Genomic DNA, 13,107 nt, shown 5'->3' on the forward strand with positions numbered 1-13,107 from the left:
AAGAAACCCTGGTTTTTGATAAGGATCAAAGACTGCTGACTTTGCATCCCCTATTATCCTCTGTGTGTAACTTAGGGTATAAAAACCCCTGTTGAAAATAAAGCTAAGGGCCTTGCTCACCAACGCTTGGTCTCCCCATGTCATTCTTCCCCTTAACTTCCAGCTGAGTCTCCATCTGGAGCGCAGATATCCTCTGCGACCATTTATTTGCCTGGGCTTCTAAGACTCACTCGAGAAGGTGTCTAAGGTGGGGCACCTTCTGCTATTTGAGAGGGCGCCTGCAGCCTCCGTGGTCAGAGCTAACCTGGTGTCACGGGTTATATTGATTTTCCGCGTAAACCAAGCTACTCAGCTTCTTTTCTCCACTGAATTTTCCTACTGAGCTATCCTCATTCTATTACTCTTCATATCTTTGATGAATAAATAAATAAATAGTCGCCAAAGCCGTCTCTCCTTCGAATACCCTGGATCAGCCGGGGCTGGACCTCGGCAACATATTTATATAATTATATATAAAATTATACCAAAAGACAAAAATATACCATATACCAATGTCTGTTGAAAATATCTTTTTATTATAAACAACATGAACACTTCCTAATACACTTTGCATATACAGTACACTTTCTTTTCTTTGCCTGAATTTTTATGAATATGATCTCTCAACACAATGGTTCTTCCCTTCAAGGCCATTTATATATTCAACAAGTACCAAGTGAAAGGCACTGTCAAAAGTTATGAAGGATTAAAGGGGGAAAAAAGGAGAAAAAAGGAATAATTTTATTCTTCAAGAGGACCATGTTTTCTTTATTTTAGATATCTTTGTTTTTTTTAACATACAATTTCCAATTTGTAAGATGTATTTTAGACTATTTCTTTCAAAAACAGCTTATATATCCAAGGTAAACTGGACAATTAAAACACTTTTAGATAAAACAAAAGTAAAACACTACTTTTAGTTTTAAATAATCAAATGATTTATGAAAAATGATGCTATGGACTTAGATCATTTTGTTAACAATTTTAGTTTACTCTGATGTTTTTGAAAGACCTGAAATATTTTAATACCTGAAATATTTTAATACTTTGTCTTCTATAAATATGAAAAGGAATAACTGTCTTCTTTGAGAGCAGTCTTTGAGTCACTGTCAAAAGTGAAAATTAAGCAGAATCCGAAGGCCGCATCTTCTGTCCTCACCGCTAGTCTCTGTCTCCTAACATTAGTGACTGTGGTGTTTTCTTAGTGTCTGTATGAAGAGGGGCACGTAGATCCAAATATTTTTAGTGCAAAATCCAAATATTTCTTTGGAAAGTTGTCTCAAATGTATTTACTGCAGACATTTCCCTTTGGTTTATTTTTGTGTACAGATGTCATATGCTACCCCCAAATTTCATTTTCATGCTATTTGATAACATTTAGTAAAGATAAATCATTAATTGGATAAATATATTTGCTTTTATGTCTTTTCAAAGTTTTCTTATAAATAATATGTTAAGTAACTCTCTTTGACACACCATATGCCTCATTTTTGATGGGAATGTTGTCAACTACTGCCTCTACATAGCACACAAGAATTAGGTGATTCATCGAGATAATGAATTTCATGACTTTAAAATACAATGTGGTTCCAGCCACGTATAGTTGTATAGATACTAAATAGTCAAAGATAACTTACTGAAGCTCGTTCACAGAACTAAGCTTTCCCCGATATCTCTCCTTCTCCCATAACTCACCCCCCAAATGTCTGGAAGTGTTATCTCAAATGCTTTCCAGGATTTAAATAACAATATTTTAAAAACACTTTTAACACCACAATAAGGAATTTGTTGTCATGACTCGAACAATACGGTTACTCCAGATGCTGTATTCAAACTGTATGGGTCCATTGAAAAAATAGATATAACCTATAAGAAAAAGACCAAAAAGATTTCAAAGTTTGAAAATAAAGTTTTACTCTAGCTACCATTAAAATCTCAATCTGTTAGATTCACTTTTTTAAACATTTCAATGCCTGCATTATAAACACAACTAATGCTTTAACTTATTGCTTATAATTTAAAGAAGGGGAAATGTATAAAGGTTTCTAGCTCTCCTAAAATGTCACCTCAAATTAATTGCTGTGTTGGCATGAGTTCCAGTTTTGAGGTTTGAATTTATTTTTTTCCTTTGGCCATGCCCAGCTATGAAAGTACAGTCTAGACCTCTGGGGAATGACCCCAAATGCTTGTTATTAATATTGGTTATTTGTTGCAAATTAGAGATAATGTCCTTTTCCATAATTAAAGAAAAAAACATTTTATATTTATGATGTTATTTGTCTTCACATATAAAATACTCCCCATTCATCCCTGATTTTAATTATAGTAATACTTTTTGCATCTTGTGTGTTGTGCTTAGTCTCTCAGTCGTGTCCGACTCTTTGCGACCCCATTGACTGTAGCCAGCCAGGCACTTTGGTCCACGGGGATTCTCCAGGCAAGAATACTGGAGTGGGTTGCCATGCCCTCCTCCAGGGGATCTTCCCAACCCAGGGATTGAACCCAGGTCTCCTGCATTGCAGGCAGATCCTTTACCATCTGGGCCACCAGGGAAGCCCTCAATATCTTTAAATTTAATGCCGTGTTTAAGATTTGGCATCTTTTATTCATAGAACTAGCAGTCATTAAGTTAAGCTCTTATTTATTGTAAGCATATTAATTTTTGCTTGCTGACTGTGTAAGTAGTCACAATAAGTAATGCCTTAATTATGCAAGGTTTTCATTAGTGAATCTAAGTTCTAACTGAGGGGCTACAGAAGCTCTCCACTAAGATCAGTGAAATAGTTACCATTTTTCTGGTAGACAGCATCTACTTTATCACCAATTCCTGGGAAGACCTCTTCAATGAGTCTCGGGTAGTCTTTATCCATCACATGGTTAGTGTCATCATAGCTATATAATAAGAAAAAGAAACTCTTAAGTGGGTTGTAGGTAAATTACTTTAGAAATAATACAGTGGATATAATGGCAACTTTCAAAATTGACAAAGTTCCCAATTTTTAAGTCCATTCAAAACACCTGGTAGTTTTTTTAAATTAAGAATTATAATACTGAGTATATAGTAGATACCTGGTGACTACTTCGACTTGCCTAAAGGCCGTGTTTATAAAGATGGTTATAAACTCATTTCCACTTCAAAATTTGTACATCTATTATAAAACTATGTTATTAGGAAAGCATTTTTAGAGCCAAATACATACGTTTCTGGGTTGAACAATTGTCTATTGATCTCTCACTATGTGTAAGACAACTTGCTAAGGGCAGTCGTGGATACTAAACTATTTAAGGCTCAGTTTCTGCGCAAGGAAGTTACAGAGGCAAATGGTAGTAATAAAGCAAGGGTGGGGAGCATAGATTTCTCCTCTCATAACTATACATTCCACACTCCTCTTCCCCAGCACAAACTCACACTCTAGCCAACCAAACACATTCTGAAATCAGCCTAGGAGAACAACCTCCCATGATGCACTCTTCCTACTGTTACTGATGAGAGCTTTTTATATTCTTGAGGTACAGTCCAATAAGTAAAAGCTAAGAATCATTGCACCATCAAGAAGGCTAAGACATATACAGATGGCATTGTAACACTAGGCAATAGGGGCTAAACATCATGAGAGAATATACAGGAGATGTCACAGGAATTACATGAGAAGGGAGATAGCTTTTGAATGGGGTGATCAAGAAAGACTGTGCATAAAATGGTATTTCAAATTAACTTTAAACATCAGATAGAATGTCAAGAAGATAAATGTAGGGAAAGACCTCTGACAAAGAAAATTGTATAAGGGAAGGTTATGCAGAGATAAAAGCACAAAGCTTTTGAGATATGGTAAGCAGTCCATCTTGACCAAACCACAGACCTCATATAGGATAAAGGGACAGAAATACTAGACCAGGTAGAACCTAGATAGTAATATGTAATAGTATTGTATTTAATTGAATTGCATTTAAAGTTGTGAGTGTCATTATCAGAAATAAGTCAAAAAGTAAAGATAATATGTACAGGAGTGTGTGTGTGTACACATGCACACATGAGTGTACGTGTGTAGAGGAAGTAAAGCTACCATTTTAAAAATTCCAAGTTTTGGACACCTATGAGATAATCATCCCTGAATAGACTTGGGCTCACAAACATTGCCAATGTCAATGCCGCCTTAAGCTCTACACGTTTCCCATAGTCCAGTCCTACTTGGTTTTCACAAGGGTCTGGCTTTACAAAGTATAATAAACCTAGCAGCTTCCTGGCCAGCCTCTGCACTGGACCAACAGACTAGAAATCGTGGCCCTTTCGCACTCAGGCTCTCCCTGCACATATTCTTGTGTTCCCTCTGGCCCCAGAAGGTGGGGTTGCATGGAAATTAGGAGAGGATGACAAGAAAGAGAATCCAGGAGAAAGATGAAATGAACATGTCAAAATAAGAGAGACAGCGTTGCCATGGCTTAAGTACAACAAATGACTAAGAAAGAAAAGTGTGGCCCAGAAGGGGTGAGAATTATATGTGAATTTTTCTAGAAGGCTTGAGACTTTCAAAAGCCTATCTTAGGGGCTACTTGCAGGAGCTGTCACGGAATATGAATGACTCATTTAACATTTAAAGTAATGCATGAGATAATAATTTTAAGCAACAGGAGATGCTCGAGGCTCACTTCACCCTCTGACACATGATGGGGCGGGGGACGGTAAACATGGCTGCCGTACCTCCAGACTTGGTTTTCTGAAAAGAAGAGCGTCTTCCCTGAATCCTCAAAGTGAAGGGCTGCGCTGATCTTTTTAACGTGTTTTGGAAATCCTAGTTCAGATATTTTTTTTGGGTAATCTTCCAGAATATCATAACCACTAAGTGCCCAAAATTTTCTGCCTAGAATAAGTGAAAGAATCAGTTTATTATTCAAGGGAATCCATTAAAACTCACGTATGTAGACCTTTACTTTAGCAAAGAGAAAATCATTTTACACATTTATAAGTAAATTAGTCAATGTTTGTGGTCACCATGTTTAAGAAACACAAAAGTATGAGCGTTCTTCAAAAATTAAGATCCTAATTTCCTAAATGTAAGCATAGCCAATGGAATATTATAATTAATTTGACCATTAACTCTGAATATTAAGATTGGAGCTGGGTTAAAAACACATTAAGATTTCTATAGAAATAAGCAGCACAGTAGGAAGAGGAAATTAGATTGAAAACTCATGTTTTATACTGGTACAAAAGTTGTCTTCTTCTCTAAAAAGTAACTTTATTATAGCATTAATTATAATAGTCACACAATAGAAACAGCATTAGTAGGATCTATGTAGCTAATACAAATTATGATCACGCAGCTGGAATAGCAATTTGGGAACCTGTGTCAAGGGAACAAGTAAAATATTAAAATGCATACATACTATGAATGGAAATGTTTACTGTATGTTTTACATATGATTAGGGACTAGACAATAAAGTGAGAAAATAAATTGACCTTTCAGAAGGAGGAATTATGAATAATTTTTTTGAATTGTTAAAAATGTACATTGTTATAACATTTTCTCAGCAAATAATTTTTAAGAGGAAATAAGAGAAACAAAGAGTGGATATGAGTAATAATGCAGACTTTTTACTTGTCAAATTGAGGACATTTGGTTTCAGAAAGGTTTCGGGTGCTTTCTGGCTTCCATTTTGTTATACTTGATTCTTAATTTAGACATATTTTTTACAACGATCATTTTATTAAATCTCTGGTAGTTAAAATTCATCGCTGCCTGCTCCAGGCATATGCGAAGTTTCACTGGTGGAAATCTTACCTCTAAAGATGAAGATAAGGTCATGGGAAGGGTGCTCATAGGCGGCATCAATACGGTTGGGAAGTTCTGGCCAAAACGATTTTGTTAAAAACAGCTCTGCTTCAACCTGCTGAGGATGCAGCCGCCAGAAGAATCTGACACCAAAGTAAAACACAGAGTTTGCATCATTTGTTTGAGTGCAGTGTTTCTATCCTGCTAGCCACTTGTCTCCACATGAGTACAGATAAGCCAAATACAACCATTCCCTACCACCCGTGGAGGGGCAAGATTTCCACTTCCCTTTAAATGCCAGTTAAACAAGCTGTTTCTGTCTTAACTCTAGCCTAAATACTGAAGTCGAAAAGTCTCATGGAGCCTTTATAAAGGCTCCAGGCCCTTTGTATGTTGGGATCATTTTTGTCAGTTTTGCGTATCTTGCAAGTGGCAAGCAAATATGCCAGGCACTGTGTCAGGCTCTGGAAAGAAAACATGACTGACACAAGCTATGCTCCCAAGAGCTCATGACCTGGGGAATCTGATACAAGAGAAAACACTGGAGCAAAATGAAATTGGAGCTATAATAGAAGAAGAAGGAATGCTATTAGATCACAAATGAGAGAATAATACAGACAATTAAACAATGGATTAATGAGTAAGTGAACAAATAAGGATATTAAAACAGTATCAGAATTAAAAATTAGTATTTCGTTTTTCATCACCTATAGATTTAGGCTGTAACATGCTCATATGTTACCAGAACCAAAGCTTTTCCATACCAAAATGAATTCATGTGAAATTATGAGTAACAACTCACTAATATAGTAATTGATTTCAATTATTGTGTTTTGTTAAATAAATAAATTGTATTCCTATATGTATTTGGTTATTTTTATAAGAAAAACTACAACCAAAGATGCAAAGAAAGCTGTACAATGCCAAGATTATCCATTGAAAGGTAAAATGTTTATCCATCAGTTATTTTATTTCATCTGATATATGTAAATAAACTGTCCAAAGGTCTGTTATTTTTACTAACTTCACCTCCTTTGGAATTCTGACAAGATGTTTTGGTAATCTCAGACATGACTTCAGAAATGTTCATCGCATGCAGGTTTCATAAAGTAATACTAAGAGTACCTGTCTTTAAAGATCAGTGTTTCTCCGCGGAGACTGGTTATGGCATCAAGGGATAAGGAAGGGTCACATTTGTCTGGCGTTTTCGGATGTTTAGAGTAGGGGTCTTCATCTCCTGGACCTGCAGTCATGAAATGAGTTAAGGAAGTGACTGAGGATGACCTGCTCCTACCATGGAGAGCAGGAAGGGCTTCATCCAGGGAGGGCAGTGGGTCCTGCCACCTCCTACATAATGCGCCAAAGAACCCGTAATCCCTCCTCCTTCCTCCAGGGCTACCACGGCCTTGCCTGTGGGACTTCCCCTTCTGTTTTCAACTTTTAAAACCCTTGAGAATCATCTAAGCTTCAAATTCAGCTTTCTTGAGGTTGGTGATAGAAACGGGCTGGGGGAGCAAGAGACTTTGGGGAAACTATCCCCATGCTTTGCACAACCTATTCACAGACTGCTCCTGAGAAACACATTGCTCTCACAGACATTTCTGGAGGCACGTCATCTCTGTGGGAGCCCTCCTTTGGGCTCTTTCTCAAGCCTACTTGACCAGCTGCCAACATCAGCTCACCTTGCTTTAGAGTTTATCACTGTGTATCTGCATCTCAGTGAAAAGCCGGCCTTCGACCACTCTGGTATGACTTGTAACGTGTTGGTAACTTTCCAACCAGCTCACGTGAGTGCAAAAGGGTTGCAGGACATAAAATCATTCTAAACTTCTTTTTCACTACCTATGTCCTATTAGTTCTGTCATGAAGTCCTTCAGCCAAGATATAGTAGAAATAGTAAAAACTGCAAAATTCTTGCCTGTGCCTTCACGAGCTATTATGGTAGATTTCAATCCAGAAGAGAAAATAGCTTGGGGCTGGCCTGACCATTGTCTGAGCTCTGTGTTCTAGAAGTGTTTACACTGATGACTGTACTACGGCTGTACTTCTATTTATGGTAGGTATTTTTGCTTGTTTGGGTTGAGGTTTAAGTATTTTGTAAATATTATTGAAAATTTGGAAGGAAAATGAAGAAATTCTTACAAATGTTCACTGTAGATATTGGTTAAAAACTACCATGGGCTACTTGAATGGTTTCTACTGTGGTAAACAGGAGTAGTTGAAAGAATACCCACAATTTATAAAACCTGGTTGAAATCTCACTTTCTCACTGTGAAAGCTACCCCAAAAGCTGTGTTCCTATCTAGTGTGTTTCACCCAGCTGTTATAGACATACTATTTAAACTCTACAGCCTTAGTTTCTTCATTCATCAAATGAAGAATAAAATATTGCCATTTCTTCTGTCAGAGGTATCGTCAGGATATCAAATGTACCTTGCGATGTATAAAATACAAATACAAGGAGTTACATTCTACAAAAACTTTGGGGAATGGGATATTTTCTACTTGAGCAGGTAGATTGATATTTAAAATAAAAATGAGCATGATTCTCCAGGTGTTAATAGCAAAACCAGGACAGTAATATTGGCGATGGTAAATTCATTAATAACTTAGAAAATAAATGTGTATATGTCTTCTGCTGGCAAGCTGATGTATCAGTAGTTACCATAGAGAGACTGAATCCCTTGGACATCATCATCAGGAAGCATAAAGTGGCTTTTGCCAGTGTAGGTGTAGATGGGAAACATGAGTGCTCCTGGGTCCTTGGAGTGGTCCAAACCTAAGGAATGGCCAAACTCATGGGCAGCGACAAGAAACAAGTTGTAGCCTGTAATAAAAGAAAGGAACTGAGAAAATTGGTCCTCCAGTGACCAACTTACAGAATAAACACTCTTTTCTTTGTCTATTTATTATGTCGTCATTTCTCCTTGTCTGTTTGACGCAGTTTTTAAAGTTAATATTCAGTTGCTTAAAGGAAGATTTAAAATGTTGATTTAATCATTATAAATAATTTGGTAATCCTTTGACTATAGCTGCCTACACAGATTATCAACAGATTGATTAGCAATCAATAAGGTTTTACTGTGAAGACACTAGTAATCCTGATTTGCTCTTTGCTTTCTCATGTCAGTGAGGAAAGTAGAGAGTGATGACCTTAAATGGAAACTCATGGGGGAAAAACTTAAGGTGATACATGTCTAGGGTGCTGCCTAGAAAATCATCTAAACAGGAGCCAGCAATCAAAGGTATGATGACCAAGCATAGAGAATGCATTAAATGCGGTCTCCAGGAATCTGCTTGAGAACAAATTCCTACCAAATCCTCCTTTCCAGTATATCTCTATACTCTAGAATTTAAAGAAGCAGAAACTCTAGACACGATTGGCCAACCTTCCTCTACTGTCAACGACCACTGTGTCTCCGTGTTTACATTATTTCCTTTAATCATTCTTCCCACAAATTTTTGATGCTTCTGGTATTTTAAATAGGAAAAAAATAAAATATTGAAAGAAAAAAACACATGAAAGCTGGAGCCGGTGGTTTTAGTTTGACCTTAAATACCCTTTGCTATCATAGCCTATACATGAAGAAAGTATGTAATCCACTTAGTGAACTGTGCAGACTGCAGCATGATCATTCATTAAACCCAGAATTTACGCAGGAACCAAAAACTGAGGCTTACTGTGACTACGCCTTAACAATACTAGGTGTTGCTCTTTCTTCCTAAAACCATTCTTATCTGTGATATATTCAGACTTTAAATATGCAAACTCCCACCTTTTCCTCCAAAGACAGATGGTGGCATAGGCATTAAGACATTGATTATTCAATGCCCAGTTTTACTTTTTGGAAAAATAATTCCTTTTTTTTTAAATGAATAATAAAAACTAGAAGTTTTTGAGGACTACCCTCTAACTATCACAATTAAGAGTCCATATAGCTCCAAAATTAAGCCCTAGTTGGAATAATTCGGCGTTTCTACCTAAATTAGCATTCTCAATTCTTTTGAGCCTTTAAGATTCAACTACTGACTGAATCCTCTCAACAGTTTCATTTTGCTTTTGTAAATACATTTTAATCTGGTTTGTCTCAGACTTTCTGAAGTAAGAAACTATACTGATTTACTAGAGTGGTATTTGTAAAAATCAGTGGAATAGACAAGTCTAAAGAAGTAATCATATAACAGAGAATAGAAATATGACTGGATTTGTGCCATTAATATTTCTACAAAGCAAAAAAAACTATTTCAATTCACATCCAACTTATTTATAATCTACATATTTAGCACTAATAGTTTTTAGATTTATATTTGTAATAAACCGTACTTCTTCACATGTCAGAAGTAATCCACAATAATAACACCTTGGTTAACAGAAAGCATTTTGATCCTATTTCAGAGTTAGCTAGAATCCCTCAAGCCACTAGACTAAGTAGATTCTGCTCATTTTTAATGTTGCATATTGGCTTGTCGAAATGCCATTTGTAGAAACTAAGATTATTATCCTTATTAAACTTTTTTGAAAAATATAATCAAATACCAAATATAATTTACAGTATGCTTCTTAACTTCTTTTTAATGGGATCTGATAATCATGAATTATATCTTTATAAGAAATATTACCTTTGGAACTACTTGTCCAGGTTTCATCATCATCAAAATGAGCATCTCCTCCATAATTTGGTCCAGGAGGGAAAGCGTGAGCCAACAGACCAGAGGGTCCATCAAATGGGTAGAAGTCACCGTGCTCTGCACACAAAAACAAGAGTTAAGAATTGAATTTTACCCAGTAGTGCCTAGCCCAGGTGCTTGGTGAATTTTTGTTGAATTCTGTAAAAACTAATGAGTACCTGAAAGAAGGAATAAAAGAATGGAGCCAATAGTAGAATAGAAAAATGTTCAAAAATTATTCTGCATCATTACCTTTAGTTCCAAAAGAGATCATGATATCAGCAGTGCCATTGTGAATTCTGGTAAAATTCAGAGGTGTCACATCAGACCACACCTTGAAGGCTTTTCTGAAGGCCTTTTCCACTTCAGAATGAGTCAGATCAGGTGTATAATTCACAATTCTATTTAACAGAAAAAGCTTGAATCAAATTTTTGGTAAGTGAAAACTCTTTTAGAATATATTTTCTTGGAGTACTGCTTTTCAACTCAAAACGCAATGGCTTCTCTAAAAGTTCTACTAGAGGTCCACTGTTTCAAATAACTTCTTAATTATGATGTCATCAGTTCAGTTCAGTTCAGTTCATGTCCAACTCTGCGATCCCATGAATCGCAGCATGCCAGGCCTCCCTGTCCATCACCAACTCCCAGAGTTCAGTCAGACTCACGTCCATCAAGTCAGTGATGCCATCCAGCCATCTCATCAAAGAATATAATGCCATGAAGAATTTGATTAGATACTTGAGTATCTCCAAATATTTGACATCTTAAGTTTAAAGTGTTTAGATGTTTACTAAAACTTATATGGCTGCCATGCTAAAAGTTTTGTATCGCTATGGTCTAAACGAATGAAATGGCTCTGTAAAGTTCATAAGAGAGTGAAACTCTCCATTTTTAGCACTCATAATAAATATGATTGTTACATTTTCAAATTTTCTTGAAACTACTCTTTTATTTTGATTTTATATCTGAAAGAAATATATTTAGTTTTGCAAAAAAAATAATGCTGGCTTAATGCAACAATAATATATAATATATTATAAGATATTCTCATCAACAGTATTAAAGTGTGTGCTCTGTGCTTAATTGCTAAGTTGGGTCTGACTCTTTGCAACCCCAAGACAGTAGCCTGCCAGGCACTTCTATCCATGGAGATTCTTCAAGCAGGAATACTAGAGTGGGTTGCCATGCCCTCCTCCAGAGGATCTTCCCAACCCAAGTATCTAACCCAGGTCCTCTGCATTGCAGGCAGATCCTTTACCATCTAAGCCACCAAGGAAGCCCAAAGTCACTCCTAGACCTACTTAATGTCCAGTTTAAAATCTAAGGCCTACTTAAAACAATGGGACCATACGTGTTCTGTAATCTGTAGCTTGTGCTGAAAATTAGACAGTTGATATTACAGAAAGCAACAAATATTAAAGAAAGAATAGTCTATGATTTACCTGTAGGTTAAGTTCATTTTGGACCACTTGAGAGTTCGAGGAAAAACATTGTATTCACCCACATCAGGGACCCCACATCTTGGTTTTTTCATGATGTCTAAGGTGTTATCATCAAGTCTGCCAGTCACCTCTAAGCCAAAAAATGACTGCATTTCTCTAAGCCTGTCAATCACAGAGCTTGCTGCAGTTTTCTTCAGGATTCCAGCAGGATTCTGAGGATAGTAGTATGATTTCAGGTAGCTCTAAAAAAAGGAGAGCAAAATGACCCTCTTTTAAAGAGAAGGGCATTTATGAGACATATCACATCACTGGAATTGTTAAAATACTCTACCTCTGCAAACTGGAAGTCTTCCTCGGACAAGTCTTCAGAATCTCCATCACTGGGAAGGGGCAGAGACCAACAAGCCGTCCAGCTGAAGAAGAGGAAGCCAGCCAGGACCCTTGGGCGCATCTTGGATGATCCGCCTGGAGGCAGCTGTCTTTTCCCAGACAAGTACCTTTACTTTTATAGACCTACTGTGGTGAGTCATCAGTTATGGACAAGTTTCAACTTCCTAGTCAGTTAAAGGTAAACATGCTTACATTGCGCCTTTTTTTTCCTCCCGAGAAGTGTGGTTTGTGGTAGAATTTGAGGGAAATCTAATACGAGGGCTTCTCTCCTTTCAGCAGGGTCTCAAAAACCATCTTGCAAAATAACAGCCTCAGCGTATTTATGGCTATTGTGGGAAAAACCAGAGAGTAAAATTTTCACTTCACTTGGCAAAAAAACTTTCCCCTTTGCAGGAGAGCAACTACTTTTTTTTTTTTTTCTGATAAGACTATCAAGACAGTACACTTACTTCCATAAAGAGAAACCTAGTCTTGTTTCCAGAATGTTTATAACCTGGTGAGTTTTAAACTTCATTTTTTCCAGAGCACCTAAGAGGTAAATATTATGTATACCCGAAGGCCACAGAATTGGACCAGAACCAAGCTTAGAGACTCACCACCGGATTGAGTGCTGTGGTTGGAATTTAAAAGCACTGATGTGACCTCTCAACCAACATGGAGCCTTGCACAAATTCCCTACAGGTCTAGGCAGAAATAGAAGAATGTGTTAGAATACAATATAATGGAATACAATATAATGGCTAACATATTGAGGGATTACTGCAGGCTAGACTTTAAAGGTGTTATCTCATCTAAT

At 36.8% G+C, this 13,107-nt stretch overlaps 1 protein-coding gene across 1 annotated transcript; it reads right to left on the minus strand.

Annotated features, from left to right (window-relative positions):
• Positions 1-665: 665 nt before the first annotated feature.
• MMP13 (matrix metallopeptidase 13) lies at positions 666-12,372 on the minus strand. Its single transcript, XM_070383223.1, has 10 exons — positions 12,253-12,372; positions 11,922-12,163; positions 10,732-10,880; positions 10,432-10,557; positions 8,477-8,638; positions 6,937-7,054; positions 5,821-5,954; positions 4,739-4,898; positions 2,828-2,931; positions 666-1,905 (listed from the first exon to the last, which is right to left on the minus strand). The coding sequence occupies exons 1-10, from the start codon at positions 12,370-12,372 to the stop codon at positions 1,805-1,807; spliced, it is 1,416 nt and encodes a 471-aa protein (XP_070239324.1). The 3' UTR covers positions 666-1,804.
• Between the last annotated feature and the right edge of the window lie 735 nt (positions 12,373-13,107).

The sequence above is a fragment of the Bos mutus genome, chromosome 15 (genome assembly GCF_027580195.1).
Source record: "Bos mutus isolate GX-2022 chromosome 15, NWIPB_WYAK_1.1, whole genome shotgun sequence".
NCBI lineage: Eukaryota > Metazoa > Chordata > Mammalia > Artiodactyla > Bovidae > Bos > Bos mutus.

What these genes read in the sequence shown, in the direction of transcription:
- MMP13 (XM_070383223.1), bottom strand. Translation starts at nt 12,372, where the DNA reads ATGCGCCCAAGGGTCCTGGCTGGCTTCCTCTTCTTCAGCTGGACGGCT. An exon ending in AAGACTTCCAGTTTGCAGAG is followed by an intron (nt 12,164 to 12,252) that starts GTAGAGTATTTT and finishes TCCTTTTTTTAG; the next exon opens with AGCTACCTGAAATCATACTA. An exon ending in CTGGACAAGTAGTTCCAAAG is followed by an intron (nt 8,639 to 10,431) that starts GTAATATTTCTT and finishes CTTTTATTACAG; the next exon opens with GCTACAACTTGTTTCTTGTC.